The sequence below is a fragment of the Oryx dammah genome, unplaced genomic scaffold (genome assembly GCF_014754425.2).
Source record: "Oryx dammah isolate SB20612 unplaced genomic scaffold, SCBI_Odam_1.1 HiC_scaffold_27, whole genome shotgun sequence".
In the NCBI taxonomy this organism is placed as follows: domain Eukaryota; kingdom Metazoa; phylum Chordata; class Mammalia; order Artiodactyla; family Bovidae; genus Oryx; species Oryx dammah.
The window spans coordinates 4,987,944-5,009,863 of record NW_024070211.1 but is presented as its reverse complement, the minus strand read 5'-3'; the positions used below and the strand labels follow the sequence as shown (position 1 = coordinate 5,009,863).

At 38.6% G+C, this 21,920-nt stretch overlaps 1 protein-coding gene and 1 non-coding gene across 4 annotated transcripts in view; both read left to right on the top strand.

The window, feature by feature from the left end:
- Positions 1–21,920, top strand: part of USP48 (ubiquitin specific peptidase 48) — a 74,785-nt gene that overhangs the window by 28,253 nt on the left and 24,612 nt on the right. Inside the window, exons 7-15 of one of the 3 annotated variants that reach the window (XM_040229529.1) lie at positions 1,473–1,606; positions 2,227–2,309; positions 7,196–7,375; positions 10,504–10,632; positions 11,323–11,472; positions 14,839–15,036; positions 15,802–15,916; positions 16,442–16,572; positions 19,896–19,967. In XM_040229529.1, coding sequence (XP_040085463.1) covers positions 1,473–1,606; positions 2,227–2,309; positions 7,196–7,375; positions 10,504–10,632; positions 11,323–11,472; positions 14,839–15,036; positions 15,802–15,916; positions 16,442–16,572; positions 19,896–19,967 — 1,192 coding nt within the window. The remainder of the gene's footprint in view (positions 1–1,472; positions 1,607–2,226; positions 2,310–7,195; positions 7,376–10,503; positions 10,633–11,322; positions 11,473–14,838; positions 15,037–15,801; positions 15,917–16,441; positions 16,573–19,895; positions 19,968–21,920) is intronic. The other 2 variants (XM_040229531.1, XM_040229530.1) reach the window with 2 other exon arrangements.
- On the top strand, positions 7,563–7,667 carry LOC120855240. Its single transcript, XR_005719205.1, has one exon. It is a non-coding gene; the product is annotated as a small nucleolar RNA U13 (small nucleolar RNA).

The window sequence follows — 21,920 nt, the reverse complement described above, 5'->3', positions numbered from 1 at the left end:
TTAAGAAAGCTTATAATGTAGTGGTATGGGGAGCAACAAGAAACAATAAAATGAATAGAAAAATATCTAATGTGTCAACTGTAATAAGTGCAATGAAGAAAACTGAAGCAGGGCATGGACAATGTGGAAGGGTGATAAAGTGGAGTAGTGAGTAGGCCAAGAACTGGGGAGAAGATGAAATAACAGGTTCAGAGCATAAGACAGGAATATGTCTGCAGGCTTGAGGAGCAGCAAGGAGATCAGTGTGGTTGAAATAAATAGACAAGGGGGAAATGATAGAAGACATCATAGTAGAGATAACTAAGGGCCATATCAGAGAGGGCTTGGTAGACCTTTGTCAGAAGTTTGAGTGAAATACAGTGCCCTCAAGGGGTGTATACGCAATGTAATCTGTTTCAACAGGAAAACTTTGAGTATTGACTTAAGAAAAGGCTAACAGTTAGGCAAGAGCAGACAGAAGGAGTTGATGGTGACTTGGACCACGGGTTAACTGAAGAGAGGATAAGAAGTGTTCGGATTTTTCAAAGTAGAGCTGAAGAAATTTGCTGACTGGATACGGAGAAAAAGAGGAGTCAAGGATTACTAAGGTTTTGTCCTTAAGCACTAGAAGAATGGAGTTGTCGTGACTGAGATGTGAAGGAGGGTGGGAGGAGCAGGTTTGGGAGAGGAAGTAGGAGTCTGCACTGGGGCATGTTAGACCTGATAGGGTTCAGGGTGAAAACGTCAGGTAAAATCACCAGGGGCATGAGAGAGGTGAAGACCGAGACGACCCTGGGACATTCAGACATGAAGAGAGGGGACGGGGCGCAGCTAGTCAGAGGCACTGAGGGGGATGTAAGTGAAGAGGACAGGGGAGAGTGTCAGAGGAGCAAAGGCAGGAAGCGGTAGTGCTAGTGCTGTTTCACTGTCCTGAAGCGCAGTCTGGAACAAGAAGCTGGTGCAGAAACAGGAAACAGTTAGCAGTGAACCACCGTTCGCTCTCGCATTGAGTTCTTCTGCACTGTCAGTTTTGTGTCATGAATGCGGTTTAGTAATTTTAACTGTGTGTGCGGGTGAAATTTGCATATGCAGTTTCATATTTGGTGCCCGTAGGTATTTTCCACCCATTTTCACTGTTTTAAAATTAATTTTGCTGCATTAAAGTACATATGATTTCTTTTTTAAACCTGTTTCCTTCAATTCCCAGCAACGGCATTGTCAGGAAAAAAAGACCTAAAACCCAAGCATTTTTAAAATCATACATTTCAGAAAGAAACATCAGTTTTAAATCATTGTATACAAGTTAATAATGTCATTGCTAATCTAACTTAATCTTGTGTGTCCTTCATTATTTATAATGACTTGATCTTAACAGCTTGAGTAAAAACACTGTTAGCTGAAGTGAAATTGTAATTTGCATCAGAGTTTGATCATTAAAAAAATCTTTTTTTTTTTTTTTTTTTTCTAAACTAATGTGCCTTATTCCTGATCAGGAAGAAAAGTTAGAAGGAGACAATCGATACTTCTGCGAAAACTGTCAAAGCAAACAGAACGCAACACGGAAGATCCGACTCCTTAGCCTCCCTTGCACTCTGAACTTGCAGCTAATGCGCTTTGTCTTTGACAGGTAAATGTGTGCAAGTCATAGTGTTTGGCTGCTCACTGTGGACTGATATGTACAGATTCTACCATAGATATGATAGCAAAATGCTTTTAACTTGAAACCTTGGATTTGGGGATGAAAGTTACAGATGGAGCCTGTCATAATTAAGAACTAGAGAAATAGAGAATCCTTATTTTCCTGTAAAATTACTTAAAACTGCAAAGGAAAAGCAGACATTTATGTATCAGTTACCTTAATATTTTATATTATTGTATAAGAAGTTGAGTAAATTTTCTATTCACAACAGTGCAACCCCCATTCCCATGGAAATAGATCTTTTATAATTGAAATCAGACGATTTTTTTTTTAACATGTGCATTTCTTCTGTATAGCTGGAACATGTGTGTTTTCTTTTGTATTAAAATTAAAATGTCTGGAAATGTGCTGTTTGGAATTAGCTCTTTAAATTCATACTTTTTAGCTTGTTGATTATTTATTGTCCAATTCAATGACATGTTTTGAGCAAGATTGTAAAAAGAAATCTAGCTAGCTACTCCCCAGTTTATTTAAAGAAGCCAGTAGAACTTACACATTGTTTTATGGTTGTTCTAAATATAATTACAATTAGCTTTCTTCTTGGTTAGGCAAACTGGACATAAGAAAAAGCTGAATACCTACATTGGCTTCTCAGAAATTTTGGATATGGAGCCGTATGTGGAACACAAAGGTAATATTTTTACCAAGCAGTGATAATTACAGTGTTCAGAGACTGTAACTTGTGATCCACTTGCGTTGAGTACAGAATAGGAGTTTACCACTAAATTTTATTTGCCAGTCTCTGAGAACAAAGGCATTTTAGGTGAGTTGAACGGTTATTTTTATTTTCTATAAGTGAGTACATAACAAAGATTAGATGGTTCATCAATATCTATATAATTAAGGATATAAAAGAATGAAGAATAAACTACTTTGCTATTCCTGAACTCACTCTTGTTGCCTTAGCCTTATTTCAGTTCAGTTCAGTTCAGTCACTCGGTCATGTCTGACTCTTTGTGACCCCATGGACTGCAGCACGCCAGGCCTCCCTGTCCATCACCAACTCCCGGAGTTTACTCAGACTCATGTCCATAGAGTCAGTGATGCCATCCAACCATCTCACCCCCTGTTGTCCCCTTCTCCTCCCGCCTTCAATCTTTCCCAGCATCAGGGTCTTTTCCAATGAGTCAGTTCTTCACATCAGGCAGCCAAAGAATTGGAGTTTCAGCTTCAGCATCAGTCCTGCCAATGAACACCCAGGACTGATCTCCTTCAGGATGGACTGGTTGGATCTCCTTGCAGTCCAAGGGACTCTCAAGAGTCTTCTCCAACCACAGTTCAAAGGCATCAATTCTTTGGCGCTCAGCTTTCTTTATAGTCCAACTCTCACATCCATACATGACTACTGGAAAAACCATAGCCTTGACTAACGGACCTTTGTTGGCAAAGTAAACCTTTGTTAGCCTCACTACTATATCTGTAATTCCTCATAAAATTAAGGGTCTCCACATTGCCTCCATTCATGGTTTTAAAAAAGATTTTATCAGAAACATTAGATGGCCTGGTTGCAATATTTATGCTGTAACGTAATTACTTTCTTCTTTGGTAGTCGTCATCTTACTAAACAGGATGATCCTTGTTAGAGAAAAGAAGCATCTTGCCCTTTGTTTCTCTCCTGCCCTTACTGGATGGACTGTTTTACTTCTCTTTAAAGATTGACATTAATGTTCGTGAAATTTTTAATACAGAAATTATATCATAACCTCTGTCTCCATAAAACAGTTCTGGTGGCAAGCCATAATCTAAAACCTTCCAAAGCAATGATTGGGAAGGTAGGGAAGTGATATTTAAGCTTTAAATGCATGGTACTCTCTAATCAGTATAGGGAGGTTAAAATGTATACCTGTGGGGTTTCCCTGGTGGTCCAGTGGTTAAGAATCCGCCTTGCAATACAAGGGACATCAGTTCGATCCCAGGTCTGGGAAGATCCCACATGCTGTGGAGCAGCCAAGCCTATGTACCACAACTCCTGAAGCTTGTGCGCCCAGAGCTCACGCTCCACAAGGGCGCCACTGCCATGAGAAGCTGGCACACCAAGAGCAGCCCCCGCCCGCCACAGCCAGAGAAAGCCCGTGGGCCGCGCCGGAAGCCCCCCCCCCCCCCCGCGCTGCCCCCACGCCGCCCCCACACCACACTCACAGCTGGGAGAGGAAAGCCGCTGCGCCCGGGGGGTGTGTTATTGTTATGCTTGCCTGATTGAATGAACTTCACAGTCGTTCACTGTCTATAGTAGTTTGCTTCCTGCCTCCTTTGCATAGTCAGTTATTTGAAATTAGAGAAGCCTGGTTGCTTAGTGGTTTCTTGGGGGTTAGGAATGTAGGAAATGTACAAATTATTCCTTTCCTTTTTTTTTTTTTTCCTTGCCGCTTGCAGGACCTTAGTTCCTTCACAGTGGATTCGGGAATTGAACTCTGGGCTACTGCAGTGAAAGCACTGAATCCTAACCACTGGACTGTCAGGGAATTCCCACATTATTCCTTTCCTTGACTCCAGTGTATGATTTCGAATAGTTCTTATCATGATTCAATTTATTATATATTTTTTTCCAATTCATACTGTAAAGAATAACGCTTCCACTTTCATATTCTTTTTTTTTATGTATTTTTATTCCTATGTGTCGGCGTACGTATATCCGCACAGAACAGAAAAGATAGATCTAAAAAGGTGATCTGTTTTTAAAAGGAGAACTTATTTTTTTAAATAGTGAACCTGTAGATACAAGATGTGTAGACTGAGGGATTCTCATACCTTGAATATTTAGCAGCTTACTATCTTAACTCAACTCCTGCCTTATAACTTGGGGGTTTTAATATCCCTATAGACGACATGAAGTCTAAATAAAATTCATAGATTTTGCCACTTAAATGTAGTTATCAAAATACTAAGACAGATTTGTAATACCATAATAGAAATGAAGTCAGAGTCGCTCAGTCATGTCTGACTCTTTGCAACCCCATGGACTGTATAGTCCATGGAACTCTCAAGGCCAGAATACTGGAGTGGGTAGCTTTTCCCTTTTTCAGGGGATCTTCCCAACCCAGGGATCGAATCCAGGTCTCCCACATTGCAGGCGGATTCTCTACCAGCTGAGCCACAAGGGAAGCCCAAGAATACTGGAGTGGGTAGGCTATCTCTTCTCCAGCACATCTTCCTGACCCAGGAGTCAAACCAGGATCTCCTTCATTGCAGGTGAATTCTTTACCAGCTGAGCTACCAGAGAAGCCCTTTAAATGGGAATAGATATACCAGACAAACATCAGGGCCTTTTCTGTTCTCATACCATACAAAAAAACTCAGAAGGAATAAATGATCTTTTAAATTGTTTGCCTGAGAAACCCACAGCATAAGGATTTTCATAAAGTTGGAATTTTAGTTCTGTACTCTTTCAGGTTATCTGCAACAGTGATAATATGATAATAAAAACTTGTATCTATTGGTAATAGTCATAGTTACTGCTAATACTTCCGTGATTTATTGTCTTCATTAATAATTTGAGGATACTGCTAGGTGCCACTGTTGTAGACAGCTGACCTGATAACGGCTTCTCTCCTTCAGTGATTTTGTCTTCCACCCTTCCTCAGCCCTTCTGAAGGTCATAACCTACCTTGTCTTTCTATAAATACCGTATATTTTGTTCCACTCTATTTTCCTCTTCTTTTAAAAATGATAAAATAGAAGACATCCATAAAAATTAAAATACAGAAATAAACGGTTCGGAGAATTATCACGCAGTGAATATCTTCCTGAGTACCACCCACTCCAAAGCTTTCTGTGTGACCTGCCTGGTTGCAGTCTCCTTCCTCCTGAAATAGAGCCATTAGTCTGAGTTGTTGGCAGTCACTGCTTCTTTTATGATTTGGCTTTAGCATTTTGCTATATAAACTTGTACCCCTAAACATTATAGTGTAGTTCTAGTGTAGTATAGTATAGTGTATTAGTTAAGAGTTTAGTTCTGCCTCCTGGGATATTGCCAGGTGAAGCCTAACCCATTGTTTAATCTCAGTCTGCCTCCTCTGCTTGTTCATCTGGGCTATTGGTGGCTGCAGAAAAACATCATTGGTGTGTCTGCCTGTATTTTGAAGAATTCCAAATTTTTATGAACAGAATCTAATTAAACAATTTGTTCTTTTAACTGGATCAGTTAATCTGTTTACACTCTTGTTAATTTACACTCAAGTTTCTCTAATTAAAATTTGCATCACTTTTTCCTGTCACTTGCCTATATTTTCAAGTTTCTCATTTCTCTAAACATAAAAGCCTAATTTTATAATCCATGACTGACATTGTTGGAGTATTTATGTAAGTTTCTTTTTGCTGTCCCATTTGGTTATTTTAATGTTACCAGGTCTTCTGTACTTGGGGTTATCTCTGGAAAACTTTTTATGGTATTTTTATTTTTTACTTTTTGCAGTGTGTGACATGTGGGATCTTTGTTCCCCCACCAGGGGTTGAATCTGAGCGTGCACCCCACCCCCACAGTGGAAGCAGAGTCTTAACCATTGGACCAACAGGGAAGTCCCTGTAAAATTTTTTGTGGAGATTCACTTAGGGCTGAGATGAAGCCACCTCCTCGAGAGAGACCTTAGCTTTGTTTCTGCCAGGCTCCCGGGGTCCCTACAGGTTAGGTATCATTGCAGATCAAGTTCAGTGCTTAAGGTTCCCTTGCTCACTCATGCTGTAAGAACCTGGCCAGTTTATTTTTAGTGGAGACATCCACGACTAGTTCCATGGGTTATTTCAGGACTTTTGGGGGGGCGTTGCGCTGGGTCTCTGTCGTGGGGCAGGGGCTCTATGGTTGTGGCACACGTGAGCTCAGCTATCCCACGACTAGTTCATGCGTTATTTCAGGACTTTTGGGGGGAGCGTTGCACTGGGTCTGTGTCGTGGGGCAGGGGCTCTGTAGTCGTGGCACACGTGAGCTCAGCTGCTCCATGGCTTGTGGGACCTCCGTCCCCTGACCAGTGATCCAAACCTCACCTTCGGCAGTGAGAGCGCAGAGTCCTGACCACTGGACTGCCGGGGAATTCCCTTATCTACACCTATTTTGAAAGCACTTTTCCTTAATGATATATCTAATTTTTAAAAAATTCTTTTTTTTTTCTAGAAGTAATAGCTTTTCGATTTTTGCATTCAAATCTTACTAGTTTGTGTGTAGTTAATTTTTGTAAGAAGTTAGAAAATATGAACAATCTGATTCTTGGTAAGCATATGGCTCAGTCTGTTAGTGCATAAGGGGAAGTATACTGCAGAATAACTTTGTGACCCTTAAGTGCACAGAATGCTGTAGCTTTGCATCTGTACATATTGCAGAGGGAATAGAGAGTCGACACAGAGAGGTGATAAAAACAATGACTGCCACGTTATTTTATGAGACTAAATTTTTTAAATCTAAGGTGACATGTTTTGGGTTCAACTGGGTGCATAAAGAATTGTAATCATTACAGTGCAGGCTCAGGATATAAGAAGAAATAATGTCATCTAAAATTTCTTTCACTTTTTCCCCTTTTCCTTCTTTAGGTGGGTCCTATGTGTATGAACTCAGCGCGGTCCTCATACACAGAGGAGTGAGTGCTTATTCTGGCCACTACATTGCCCACGTGAAAGATCCACAGTCTGGCGAATGGTATAAGTTTAATGATGAAGACATAGAAAAGATGGAAGGGAAGAAATTACAGCTAGGGATTGAGGAAGATCTAGGTAAAACCTTTAAGTTGTGAGTGCCCTTTTAAAATATAATTTTATTTTTTTAAACAAAAATGTCTGTGAGAAATTATTATGGCCCAAGATTGTTATGGACTATCAATGCTATTTTCATTTCTTAAACACGTGAAATCTCTGAACTTTCTTAGCAATGCTTGGATATTTTTTCAAAAAGTGGTTTTGGATCCTTTTGTAGTTCATGAGGGTGATGATTGGGTGTTCATGCTATTGCGTGATTTATGCCTCCCTCTAGACCTTGTCACGACACCAGCACATTACCCATTGGACGTGACAAAAAAGAAAAAAGTGACACTTTGCTCCAGGGATGGTTCCATACTGTCCTGTTTTTAGCACAGTGTGAAGGCATATGTTTCATTTTCAATTAACAGGTTAATTGTGGGCAGCTAGGAAAGAGGGTGGTAAGTATTAAGCTAAAAACTATGGGAAAATCCCTTGGACGGAGGAGCCTGGTGGGCTTCTGTCTGTGGGGTCGCACAGAGTCGGACACGACTGAAGCGACTTCCCTTTCACTTTTCACTTTCATGCATTGGAGAAGGAAATGGCAACCCACTCCAGTGTTCTTGCCTGGAGAATCCCAGGGATGGGGGAGCCTGGTGGGCGGCCGTCTATGGGGTCTCACAGAGTCAGGCAGGACTGAAGCGAGTTGGCAGCAGCAGCAGCAGCAGCAGTAGATTTAATATAGTAGGATTGGGACTGTAGATTTCTCTGGGTCAGGACGTATATTTTTGAGAAGTAATAGTAGGGGAACTTTGTTCTCTGAGCAGCGTCTCCCCTTCACTGTTAAGCGTCTTACCCCAACCCTAGAGTGTGGAGCCATGCCTCTGTGGGGATTAAGCTGCTCATTGTCCCATGGTAATGAGGTGTGCTATAAAGGGTGCTTCCTGGAATAGTTTCTAGTATATAGTTCTCATCACCTTGGTTTTCGTGGGCTGAGTACCTGTTTACTGTCTAACGGAGTGGACAGTTCTTCCGATAGGAGCCATCTTGGCTGAAGCTTCAATCACTTTCTTTCTGTTTGTCACTTGGCCTCTGAGATGCAAAAAGGGAAAAGGAGTGGGAGTGGGTGGGTGTCTCCTGCCACTGTCCTTCCTTAAGGGTCGACCCCACTCGCCCAGGTGGAGGGCCACGGCAGTGGGCGCTGGCCTTCAAGGAAGGCATCGGGGGTTTGCTGCAGCTGCTCATGTAGTGGCTATATTGTAATCTGAAGGGAGATTTTCTTTTTATTTTATGTACACTATTTTTGTTCATCAGTTGTACCTCCATAGAGCTTGAAAAGTGAAAGTGGGAGGTGTGCTGGACTTAACCAGTCATCAGTAGTGCTCCACCCAGGTGTGATGCTACAAGTATTTTCTAATTTTAAGTCACATGCTAGATATATAGCAATGTCGCTCCCAGTTTACCTATGTAATACTCAGGCTCTTAAGTAACATTTGCTTATATTTTTTCTTATTGTGATATTCTTAATAGGAACAAAATTAACATTTAGCTTTAAATTGTGAATAATTAAACTTTAGTTTTATTTAACTGTTCTTTACTGAAGTTTTTTGATCTGTTTCATTTTTAGTAAGAAAATCGTAGGATTAAAAGCATTGTTAAGGCTCTCCATATAGGTAGTCTTAAATTTTAGAACATTTCAAGAGGAAGAGACTCTACATGTTAGGATCCCATTCCAGTATTTTAATGCCTCATTATATGCAACTTACATTGCTGCTTTTATCTGTTTTATCAAAAATAGAAAATCCTTATTAAATTCCATTAGTCATTCATTCTTATATTCTCTTGTGAACGTTTATGAATCATTTTATATTCCACCTCACACAAGTTAATGAACATCTTAAATCTTAATAGTTTTTAGTTAGAAATGACCAACAGCTTTTCCTTTTACATGCTGAGATTTTTAATTCCCTACTACTGTAGTCTTTAAGATTTTTTGCTCCTGATTCTCTGAGAAATATTGAACAACTTTTGTGTTTCACTGCATACTTCAAAATCCAGGATTTTTCATTGTAAATTTAAGTAGCTCCCAATAATGTAACTTCTGACAAATTATAAATACTGAAACAAACTGCAGCATTATTACTCTTGTATCCAAATGAAATTATGTAACATAGAGATTCCATACATCGCCATCATTCTTTTCAAAGTTACATGAACTGATGTTTTTTTAAAACGACAGTATTTTTTTTTAATACTTCCTCTTTGTCCTGTACTAGTGTTTCCATCACACTGACCCTAGAGAATTTTGTTATGATGGAATATAATAAGTTTTCTGTAACTGTAAAGCTCCAAAAAGTTAGAAAGTGTTCTGAGTTTGTTTTTTGTTTTTGTTTTTGTTTCATTTTAAATAAATATTCCTATATATTCCATAAAACCAATACAGGTTTTAAAAGGATTGAACACAACAAAATTTTACTGTGAATACATCTTTTGATGAGATAAGACTTGTCCCAGGATAGGAGCTTATACCCTTTTGTCAAGTGGGAGACAGATGCCTGAAAGGAGAAGTGGAAACCATCAGTGGAACCTCAGCAGTTTTAGAAAAGCACACTGGCAGCTGGGGGTCTGGTTCTTGATTTCCTCAGAACTGCCCGTGCCCTCCTCCCCATTAGAAAGTTACCCTGGGAGAGTCAGACTCAGTTTGAAGGTCACCTTCATGTGATACACAGGCCACGTAAAACACGAACGTTTTCTACTTCTGAATTCATAGAGGTTAGTGGCTCATCTTAGCATTTCATTTCATTTGGGGAGCGGGGAGGAAACATTTCATTTTATTTCTTTGTGCAGTTAAGCCTAGCTTTATTTTTGTAATTTAAGACCAACAGGAAAATAAAATCTATATATTCGGTTCAGCTTAGTCATTGTGAGAAACAGTACCTTCTCTGCAGCTTTTAAAAATGGAATATGGCAGGCATTGGGGGTTAATAAACATTCAAAAACGTATCCAGCCTGCAAAATTTACATTGCCTTTCAACATATCTTTAGTTTGTATTTTAGGAATTGTTATCTATGACCACCCCCACCCCCACCGCTTTCCCTCCCCTACAAAAGAATGAACAAATGATAGTAATTCTAATTTAATCATCTTTTGATTTCTCTTACCTCAGCAGAACCTTCCAAGTCCCAGACACGTAAACCTAAGTGTGGCAAAGGAACTCACTGTTCTCGAAATGCATACATGTTGGTTTATAGACTACAAACTCAAGAAAGACCCAGCACGACTATTCAGGTACCAGGTATGCAATTTTTCAGTGTCACTGAAGGCAAAGATTTTTGAATACCTGAATACCTTGCTCCAAGATCAGTGATTAGAACAGGTGACTTTTATCTATTATGATAGTTTGACTGTGTATATGGTAAGTGGTAAAAGTGCATATAATCATAAATTTGATTTAAAGTGATGAATTTTTAAAATAAAGAAGGCTTTCACAGAGCTATTCCACGGACCTCCCTAAAGAAAAACAAAAGCAATTAAAGAAATGCCTTTGGATAATAAAGACGAATTTAAAGAGCAGTTCCATTCTGTTTTGTTCAGCTTGTAAAGCAGTTGTGGGTTTAGCCATTTATAAATCTTCTAGGTTTAATTTTTTAAAAAAAGGAAGAGCCACTGCTTGCTTGAAGGCAGTCTTTAGTTGCCATCTTACCTAATCCTGTGCTGTGCTCCATGGCACCATTTGTTGTGAATGGTGTTTCTGAGCCAAGGATGTTTCCAGTTGGCTGATATTATGGAGAACCAGGTCGAGGAACCCCCTGGTATTATTAGGGGCTGTCTTCAGCTTTGCTTCTGCCTGCAGGTTGGAGGGCAACCGCAGTATGAAGTTGCTGCCAAAATCTCAGCCAGTATTTGCTGTAATTTAGAGTTTGACACGGTTCATGGTCTTTGGAAAACAGCATAAAGGTTATTGTGTCTTTTCTGTTCTGAGTAGCCTTTCTTCAGGAGCTGGTGGATCGAGATAATTCCAAATTTGAGGAGTGGTGTGTGGAAATGGCCGAGATGCGTAAGCAGAGTGTGGATAAAGGAAAAGCAAAGCACGAAGAAGTTAAGGAGCTGTACCAAAGGTTACCTGCTGGAGCTGGTCTGTAAGATATTCTGGGACAGCACTGTTGCCATTAAGTGCCTTATTTCTTTTATATCCACAAATGTATATGAACAAACGTTTCCCTGCCCTTCCTTACTTATAACCCATTAATGCCAGCTTATGCCCTATACACTTACTATGTAAACCAGCGTTAATTTAATGTGTAGCATTCCGTATAATTCTTATCATGTACTTTTAAAAATGGGAAGCTCTTAATAAATTACAAGGTTTAGGTCAACACTCTGCATATATAACTCTTACAGGTATTTCTAATTTGTGAGACATTAGCTTATTTTTAAAGAAAGAAATCTGATCAGGCTACAGTGGAAGCAGCTTTGTTTCCTTGCATGCTTCATGCGCCAACAGTATTAGCAGACGTTCTTTCATATGAGTGCTCTTTTTATGAGACTGTTAGATTATTCTGAAATTGAATATCAAATAGTCTAAGAATAGGAAAGCTTTCTGCTGACATCTAATTTCTTAAGAATTATCCCACACAGTCCAGCTCATTCTTTTACTCTGTATATTTATTCAAGTTTAATGCCTCATAAAGGGAACCTCAACTTTTTAAGGCTGATATGCCATTTGTAATAATATGTTTTCTGTCATTTCATAGGCAATTCCCCATACCCAACTCCTACTTAAAAAAGACAGTTTTAACTAATTTTAGAGAATAAATACTCGAGCATAATTGTACTTGTGGTTTTGTTGTTTCCATATCTCAGTTTTCCATGACTGGTATAACTTTAAGCAAAAAATGAATATCAATTGCTACATCTGTAAAAATATCTCTCAAAAGTTCTCTCTGAACTGTACCTTAATTTGACTCTCAGCTTTCTTTGTAATTTGTTATTCTCACTCTGTTTCAAGAGTTGGGATTATCATAAAGAACTAGACTGACCTTAATTTTACTGGAAATAGTTTGGAAGTGAACATGTAATTAAAATCTCTAAATTTATTGAAAAGAATTGGTACCTCAAAATCTATTTTCTGGACTTTGTTGATAGCTTCCTGGATTCACAGGACAAGAGAAAGGACTTACTGGGTCTATAAACTAGAATGCTATTTTTGAGTCACGCTTTAAAACCTCGTGGTCCAAAGATGTTATGTTTCAAATTTACACTGTGCTCTTGGCTGTTTTCATTCCACCTATAAGAACCTGTAGTCATGCTCTCGGAGTATGTATATATGTCATCAGCACTCTTGCAGTTATGTGCTTATTATTTTTCATATTTACAGTAACCATACGTGGTAGAAAGTCCATGTTTTCCTAAAATATTGTCGGTCTCAAAGTTAATGACCGTGGTTTTATGCTGCCAATCAAATCTTGTTACTTTTTTTTCCTAAATTTTTGTGAACATATTAAAAGAAGGGTCATTTACTATAAAATATGAACCTCACCAGGAACCAGAACGCTTTTGGCCCTTTTTATTTAAATTGAAATAAATTATTTTTTAATAATCCTAAATTATCTCTAGGTAAGTTCTTTCAGATATTTTTGATGCCATGATCTTTCTAGACGTCATCCCTTTTTGAAAGAAAAGTTCCTGTTTAAAATCCAGGCATTTAAAACTGCATATAAATAACCTTGAAGCATAGTATACATTTTTCCTTTGGTAAATATTTTGATAGTTTTCTCGCTTCATCAGATGCTGAGAATTTTATACAGTGTGTTATCCCAACTTGACAGAGTTCTTCCTCCTGTTTGTTAGTTGATTATCCATGCTTTGGAATCCCAATAATAGAGAACATCTTTGAGAAACTGCCAGGAGTGTTTGTTTAGTGGAGACCCCAGTTGTTAAGGAGACTCTTGATAGAAACTGATACAGCTCTTTCAAGGTTTTTCTGATCTTCATATCTTATATTGATAGCCTTGGGATGGCTAAAAGTTTAACCTATGGGAACTCTTCTTGGGAAAAGATTAGCTATGCTAAGACTTCTTTTTTGCTCTTTTGGATAGAGATCATTCATTACCATTATGTAGTGTAAAATGCCCCAGTCATGTTACCTGTGCTGAGTCTTAAGGTCTCCACTTTTATATAATTGTGCAAATATACGATTAACTTTTCTGTATCTCTTTTCCTCCAACAAAGCTCAAAATGCTTCACATATCTTATCTTTTACATTCAGCAGCATCCCTGTGAGGTAGGTGGAAGGCAGGTATTATTACCTTCATTTTACAAGTAAAAGATCTGAAGCATAGAGGGTTCAAGTGACTTGCTCAAGTTCAGTTTCTTGGTGGCAGAACTTGGACTCAGCTTGTGGTCCCAGGCTCTTCTTCTGCAGCTATGTCAGAGCCGACCAATCAGTTGTGAGGCTCTCAGTTTATGATATACAGTTTTAGCACAAATAAGGGATCCAACAGTTCTGAATTTTGTTTTTTTAAAAATTAAATGTTTTGCACTGAACTTAAAATGGAAGTTAGTTTTCAGACTTGTAAATTTCAGGGAAGTATGAAATTGGTCAAAATGGGCTTTTGAGTTGAATTGTCTATCCCTCAGATCTCATCAGAAATAGTATCATAATACAAATATATAAATTCAACCTCTGTATGTTTTCTTCTATGTTTTATGCTGGGACTCACTGGAGATCTTTGTAAGTAATCAAAGCTGGCCCTTTATCTTTAATTTTGGCTTTTATGGAACTCTGGGGCTGTGTTTTCCCAAATTAAAACTCATTTTGAGGTGTCTGGCTGTATCTTAATTTTTCCGACTCTGGAATCAATACATTTGACTCTGGTGCACTTCATCCTAGAAGTTGCTTAACATAGCTTAATTTCTTGAAATACATAATATAGATTTGTGTGGGGAAGTCAACTACCTTTTAATCAATGTCACTATCATCTTGGATGAAGAAAAGTTCCGGTGTTGAAACGGACTTGTGCAGTTGTAGCTGAGTGAGGTTAATTTTTTAACTTAAGACCTAGTCAGACTTCTCATTTTAACTTTCAGTTGTGTATCACACATGGATGATAAATGTTTATGAAAATCACTATGGGAGTGAGGCTATGTGATTTGCGAGCTAGCTTCGAGTGTGGCTTGTCACCAAGCTTGGGTGTCCTGATCAGAGCTCTGCTGTGCTATCAAGCAAGACACTTCTCTCTGTGGAAGCCTCTTTTGTAGAATGTGGTTAATAATACCAGCCGATCTTACAGGGCAGTGTGCACAGCTCCTGGAACTCAGCTGATCGGTAGTTAAATGGTGCTCTGTGCTGTACTCATCAGACATCTTCCCTGAACAATGAGTCTTCTTGATTCTGCTAACTTTGGAAAGAGTTTGCATTGCCTTTTGAGGAAAATGAATGTGTCATTCCGTCAAAAGGCTGTAAAAATACATAGGCTCTTTCCCTTACTTTCTTCCTCAGAGCCCTATGAATTCGTCTCTCTTGAGTGGCTGCAGAAGTGGTTGGATGAGTCAACACCTACCAAGCCTATTGATAATCATGCTTGCCTGTGTTCCCACGACAAGCTTCATCCCGATAAAATATCGATTATGAAGAGAATATCTGAATATGCGGCTGACATTTTCTACAGTAGATACGGAGGAGGACCAAGACTAACTGGTAACTCAGGCTGTCTTCTCTGCTTTAAGAAAGGAGTGCTGCATTAAGTCGTCATCGTATGATCTTTTTTTTTCAAGTGTTTGTTTATTTTCGGTGCTGGGTCTCAGTTGTGGCATGTGGGAGCGTCACTGCTCCTCATATGGTCTCCATGATCATTTGACTCAAATTGTGCTTAGACCTCATCTTCCATGTACTTTGCAAAAAGGATCTGCTACCTCAAGTAGAAGTTAAGAAGCATTATACATGGTATATTTACAACATCAGAAAAGAAACCGATACTGCTTATTCGGTTTTGTTTTGTTTTCTGACAAAGCAGACAAAATAGGACACATTTAAGAAAGCCATCTAGTAGTGTTTCATGATTTTATTCAGTACCCTTCACAGTATTGGTCTGGTTGATACCCACATGAAGGTCTTAAACAATTAACATGATATTCAGATACACTCTCCTCTCTTCTACAGCCTCTATTATTTGATGATGGTCTGGCAAAACTTGCATCAAAATCTTGTAAAAGGTTTTACTTGGTGACAGTCAAAGCACATTATAACGTTTTGTTACCAATGGTTCCTTATGCAGGATAGCCCTATTGCTGTCTTGATGTTTATGTCACTAAAATAATTTAGGACGTATACCAGTTTGCTGAACTGTCAGCATTAGTGACTTTGGGTTAAAATTCTTCATTGCTTCATGAAGTGCTGAAAACATTTTCATCACAGAAAATCTGTCTGTGAATACAGTCTTTTCTTTCGTTTCCTCTGTCTCAGTGAAAGCCCTGTGTAAGGAATGTGTAGTAGAACGCTGTCGTGTGTTGCGTCTGAAGAACCAACTAAACGAAGATTATAAAACTGTAAATAATCTGCTTAAAGCAACAGTAAAGAGGTATGTTAACATGGTGTGTATTATTTCATAGGCTAGAAAACCAAGTAGCTTATCATTTATGAATAATAGAGACTTGGGATCTTCTGAAGAAAGAAGGTAATGAGTGATTAGCCACGTCAGATTAAATTTTGCATTGATTGCCACTGAGGCAAAGATAGAGCTGAGTGGCAGCCCTCCTGGCTGTATTCCATCCATTATAAAGGTAGAAGCAGAGATGTGGATCTGAGGCCTAAACAACCCAAGGCCGGGTGCTCGCCTGTGTCAAGGAATCGGGAAATGCTGATGTTGGAAAACCAGTCTAGCAGGCCTTAGGGTGAAGTAAGAATGTTAACAAACTGCACGTCTGACTACCTGCAGTTGAGTAGTGAGGAGTAAAAATGGCCAAAATAGGTTAAGAAAGCATAAATGCCAGAAGCAGATATTGAACTTTTGATTCAGTTTTCTTGTGATCTTTATAAGGAAAGGAGGGAGAAGGATATTAAGAATGTTGCTTGCATAATTTTGCATTCTCTCTTTATTCCACAGCAATGATGGATTTTGGGTGGGGAAGTCCTCCTTACGCAGTTGGCGCCAGCTGGCTCTTGAACAGCTTGATGAGCAAGATGGCGATGCAGACCAAAGCAATGGGAAAATGAATGGCAACACCTTGAATAAAGGTAATATTTGTCAATAAAACCTGTTTGTAGGTGGCTGTGAATTATACCACAATTGTAAGCACTTGTTTGTGGTAAAATTGTTTTGGGGCTTCCCTGATGACAGTAAAGAATATGTCTGCAATACAGAGTCCTGGGTTCGATCCCTGGGTCGGAAAGATCCCCTGGAGAAGGGAATGGCTACCCACACCAGTATTCTTGCCTGGAGAATCACATGGACAGAGGAGCCTGGCAGACTATACAGTCCATGGGGTTGCAAAGAGTCAGACACGACTGAGCGACTGACACTTACACACCTTCAAAATTGTTTTAATTCCTTCCGTGTAATGCCTAAAATGCTCAAAGATGTCTCAGAAAAAATACAAGATTTGCAAGCTATTGAAAGTGAGCAAGGGGCATTCCTCATAACCTAGGACCTGCTTTGGGCTTTGGGTCTCTCTAATTAGTCCCAAGAAAAATTATTTTAAATTTAGCTCCAGCTAAAGTTTTTAAGAAAAGTCTGTCTGTTGCGAATTGCCCAATGTATAGCTTATTAGCCATACTGAAAGACGGAGTTTGTTAAGTGAATGATCTTGAACTTCTGCAGTTTTCATCCAGGAGCAAAAGCAGGTTTTGAATAGCATTTTACTTATAAATTCTTTGGAGATTTCTGAAGTTATGGTTGTAAATAGGAAAAGACATTAATGTCAGTCAACGACTCAGTTCAGTTTTGTAATCAGTATTTTATAAGATCACGGGAAGTTAAAGCATTAAAACCTTTTAACTTTAAAACAGAAATTGTTTGAACAGTTTATTAATTGAGAGATACAATTAGTGATCCATAAGAAATTATTTCATTTAACTTTTATCTCCAGCTATTAGTATTTACCTACATATATTTTTACTATTTTAATATTCTTAACCTCTTACTGAATTATTCTGTATTTACTGCATTTGAATATTTGTATCATTTTATTTGGTACAGGACTTCTCATGTCACTGCTTTTTCTTTTTAAGAATGTAAAAACACTAGAAAGTGAAAATGACTCAGTCTTATCTGACTTTTTGCGTCCCCATGGAATTCTCCAGGCCAGAATACTGGAGTGGGTAGCCTTTCCCTTTTCCAGGGGATCTTTCGAAGCCAGGTCTCCCACATTGCAAGTGGATTCTTTACCAGCTGAGCCACAAGGGAAGCCCAGGAATACTGGAGCCTATCCCTTCTCCAGCGGGTCTTCCAAACCCAGGAATCAAACCGGGGTCTCCCGTGTTGCAGGTGGGTTATTTACCAACTGAGCTATCAGGGAAGCCCAAAGCCACTATTAACTTTAAACTGTGATTTATTTATTTTTTTTAATATTTAAAAATTTGAAGAATGTTTTTCTTTTGGTTAATGTATTTTATTGTGCTGTATACTTCATGAAGTTAACATTAGTTTCAATTTTATTTTGTATTGTTTTTGAAAAGATACTTTTAAATATAGTTAATGTATTATAGCAATTATATATGGTATATGACTTTTACATTGTATATCACTATGCTGTATACTTGAAACTTCCATAATGTTGTACATCAACTACTTCACTAAAAACAAAGATTGAAAACATGACTTTTAATGTGTCATGTGACCCAGGGTATTAAATATCTTGTGTTCTTTCAAGCCTTTTTATATATATCAGTGATCTTTCCTTTTTTTTTTTCATTTAAAGTATAGTTGATTTACTGTCTTGTGTTAGTTTCTTGGGTACAGCAAAGTGATTCAGCTATATACACATGCAATATTCTTTTTCATATTATTTTCCATTGTGGTTTATCACAGGATGTTGAATATAGTTCCCTATACTAAACAGTAGGAATTAGTTGTTTATCCATTTCATATATAAGTTTGGTCTGATAACCCAGACTCCTAGGCCCATCCCTCTCCTGCCTTTCTTCCCTTTGGCAACCACCATCTATTCTCTAGGTCCCTAATTCCCTTTCTGTTTCATACATTGGTGTCCACGTTCGGGTTCCAGTGAACCTTCATTTTAAGTAAAGTTTGATGCCATAATAGAAAATGCCTTGGTGTCCTAGATTAAAAACATGTTCATGTTGCTTTCAGAGTAATAAAATGCTTCTCATCTCCCCCTTACTCCATTCAAAAATTTTAAAAGCTTGAAGCTAGGTAGAAGTAACTAAGTCTTTCTACCAGATATCCCTGTAAATAGTGGGTTTTCAGAATGATGCTTCCATTGGCACAGTTGTAGATCTTCCTTTACCAAGATATTCAGTGTTTTAAAATCTAGCGACTAAATTTCATTGAATGCATATATTTATACATTGAATATATATGTGTATATATAAAATATACATTGCATGTGTATATATAATATAAATTGAATGTATATAATATACACTGAACATATATATTGAATGTATATATATAATATACATTGAAAGTGTGTATGTATATAGAATGTATATATTTATTTAACTTATTTCAGCTTTTTACAATTAGTTTGTAAACACAGATGCAGTACCTGCTTCTTTGCCTAATTTTCACTTTGTGTGACCCAGATTGAGAAACAGACAGGAGACAGAGTTACCGGGTCATGTGTTTTTGCCCATTTATTCCACTTGAACTTTTTTTTTTTCCTACTTGAGCTTTTTAATGACTAATTAATAAATTTTAATTTAAATTTATTAATTTAATTTTAAGTAAATGTTCTTATATATGTTAAGTATCAAAAGTGTGTTATGTGCTTAACCTGGAAAATCCATGGATCACTATTCTAATCTGTTGGTGCTTAGGACTTACTTTACGTAATCCTGTTCCCTTGTATACACAGCTACAAATTGACAGTTGTCACAGTGTAGACAAGTAGGAAAAGCAGCCTTTGTAAGAGAACTGGTAATAGGAAAAGGAGTGTTTTAATTATGTATATTTAACATTAAAGGTTGAATCTTTATTTCATTAGCCTTCTAAAGCTTTCTCTTGTTGCCCTAAAGAATCGATGGATGAAAGTAACATGACGTGTATATGATTATCCTGGTTTATGACACAGTATTCTAAGTACCTAGATTAGAATTAATGGAAAGATAGATGAACTGTTTTTCAGTTTAAAAAAAAATGCATATTTTCTTACATAACCCAAATCTTTAAAAAGTAAAACTGCCATTCAGAAATTGTTCTTTCCTTTTAAGGGAAAGATGAAACACTTCTTAGCTCAACTGTGTCAGAATCAGCTGGGTCTAATTTTTAGAATGTTTTAAAGTTTTCTGTGTTTGAAGCTGTGTAGAGTAGTGTCTTTGCTCCTTTGAACTTTAAATGTAGCAGCTAGAGGAGTTACTATGTGATATCTTTTGATTAGATGAATCAAAGGAAGAAAGAAAGGAGGACGAGGAGGAATTGAATTTCAATGAAGACATTCTGTGCCCACATGGTAAGCCAAAAGTGTCAGACTTCCTTTGTTAGTGTTTAGCATATCATAAATATTTTGTTAACAATATTTCATGCTCAGAGATTAGGCCGTAATGTGGAAGGCATGGTAGAGTAAGTGGCTTTCTGAACTGGCCGTGACCTGATGGTTCTGTTCTCTCGCTCTCTTCAGCGACTAGCTTCTGCGGCCTGCCTTCACGCCAGTGCTTCTCACACCTTTTCCTTTCTCCTCACAAGAAAAATTGTAAATAGTACAAGATAGAATTTCCCCATATTTTAGAGAGGAAAATTTGTCACTTGTCACATTGAAGGGCTTTCTGAGCTTGAAGGAGGATTTCAGTTATTTCCCATTTCTGTGTCTATGTCATTATCCAGATTTGAACACTTTGAAGGCAGCATTTTTATATTCTTCTCAGGACTGTTTGTGGTTTAGTTTCTTAGACATTGATTGACTAGCTACTGTGTACTCTGTATACTCTTAGTTTCCAGATCTTTATTAATCCTGTGTATTTGTTCATGTGTGTTGGTTTTAGTGAGAGCTCACTTGTAATAGGTGAGTTTGTTTGTTTTTTTTCCTTTGGAGAGGGACTCCTTATATATATCGTATGGTTTTCCGTTGTCAGCACTCTGAAAGCCAGAAAGGTATCTCCTTCTCAAAGCCTTCTACTGAATAAGCTCCCCACTGACCCTGCCTTCCGTCTTTCCTCTCCCCGGGGAAGAACCGGCCGCAGAGACACTCGGATGTCAGTGGTGGGTCTCTTAACCCCTGTTGGCATTTCTGGTTGTGTGCTAACATACTGAGAATACTCAGAATTTTTTTTTTTAATAGAAGTATAGTTAATTTATTGTGCTGTGATACTTTTATGTCTACGGCAGACTGGTGCTGCGTATGTGAACATGCCCATATCTATTCTTCTTCAGGTTCTTTTTCATTGTAGGTGACTGTAAGACACTGAGTATAGTTCCCTGCGCTTAGAGTTTATCCAGTTTATACATAGTAGCATGTATCTGCTGGTCTGAAACTCCTTATTTATCCTCCCTCTGCCCTCCCCTTTGGTAACCATAAGTTTTATTTCCTGTGTCGGTGCGTCTGTTTGTTACATAAGTTCGTTTGTATAATTTTTTCTTATATTCCACATATGAGTGGTATCATGTAATATCTGTCTGTCTGACTTCCCTTAATACGATAACCTTGGGTCCGTCCGTGTTGCTACCAGGGGCCTTATTTCCCGCTTCACGTCTGGCTGTGCTGGGTCTCCACTGTGGTGCTTGGGTCCCCATTGCAGTGGCTTGTCTCCTTAGGAGCACAGGCTGTGGGCACACAGGCTTAAGTAGTTGTGGCTCTCGGGCTCTAGATCACAGGCCCAGTAGTTTTGGCAAATGGGCTTCATTGCTCCAAGGTATATGGAATCTTCCTGAACCACGGATCGAACCCACATCTCCTGCACTGGCAGTGGATTCTGATCCACTGCACCATTAGAGAAGTCCTATTTCATCTTTTTTTTATGACTGGGACTAATGGTCTGAATTCTTGTCAGTCCTGATCAGTTCCTTAGTTCTTCATTGCCTCATTAGGAACCCATCATTCACACCTTATTTTTTCTTTTTTGACTGCACTGTGCAGCGTGCACAGTCTTAGTTCCCCGACCAAGGATGAAACCCTTGCCCCCTGCGCTGGATTCACAGAGTCTTAATCAGTGGACCACCAGGCAAGTCCCTAAATCACTGACTTTGTTAATAAAGAGTCCTTGGTAATGGCGATAGTGGTTGTCACATGAGTGATACTTCCATGCCTGTCTTTCTAGACACAAACTCACTGCCTGCCTGGCAGGAGGTGCAGGTTTGTTCCCTGGGTGTGGGAAATCCCCTGGAGGAAGAAATGGCAACCCACTCCAGTACTCTTGCCTGGGGAATTCCGTGGACAGAGGAGCCTGGCAGGTTACAGTGCATGAGGTGG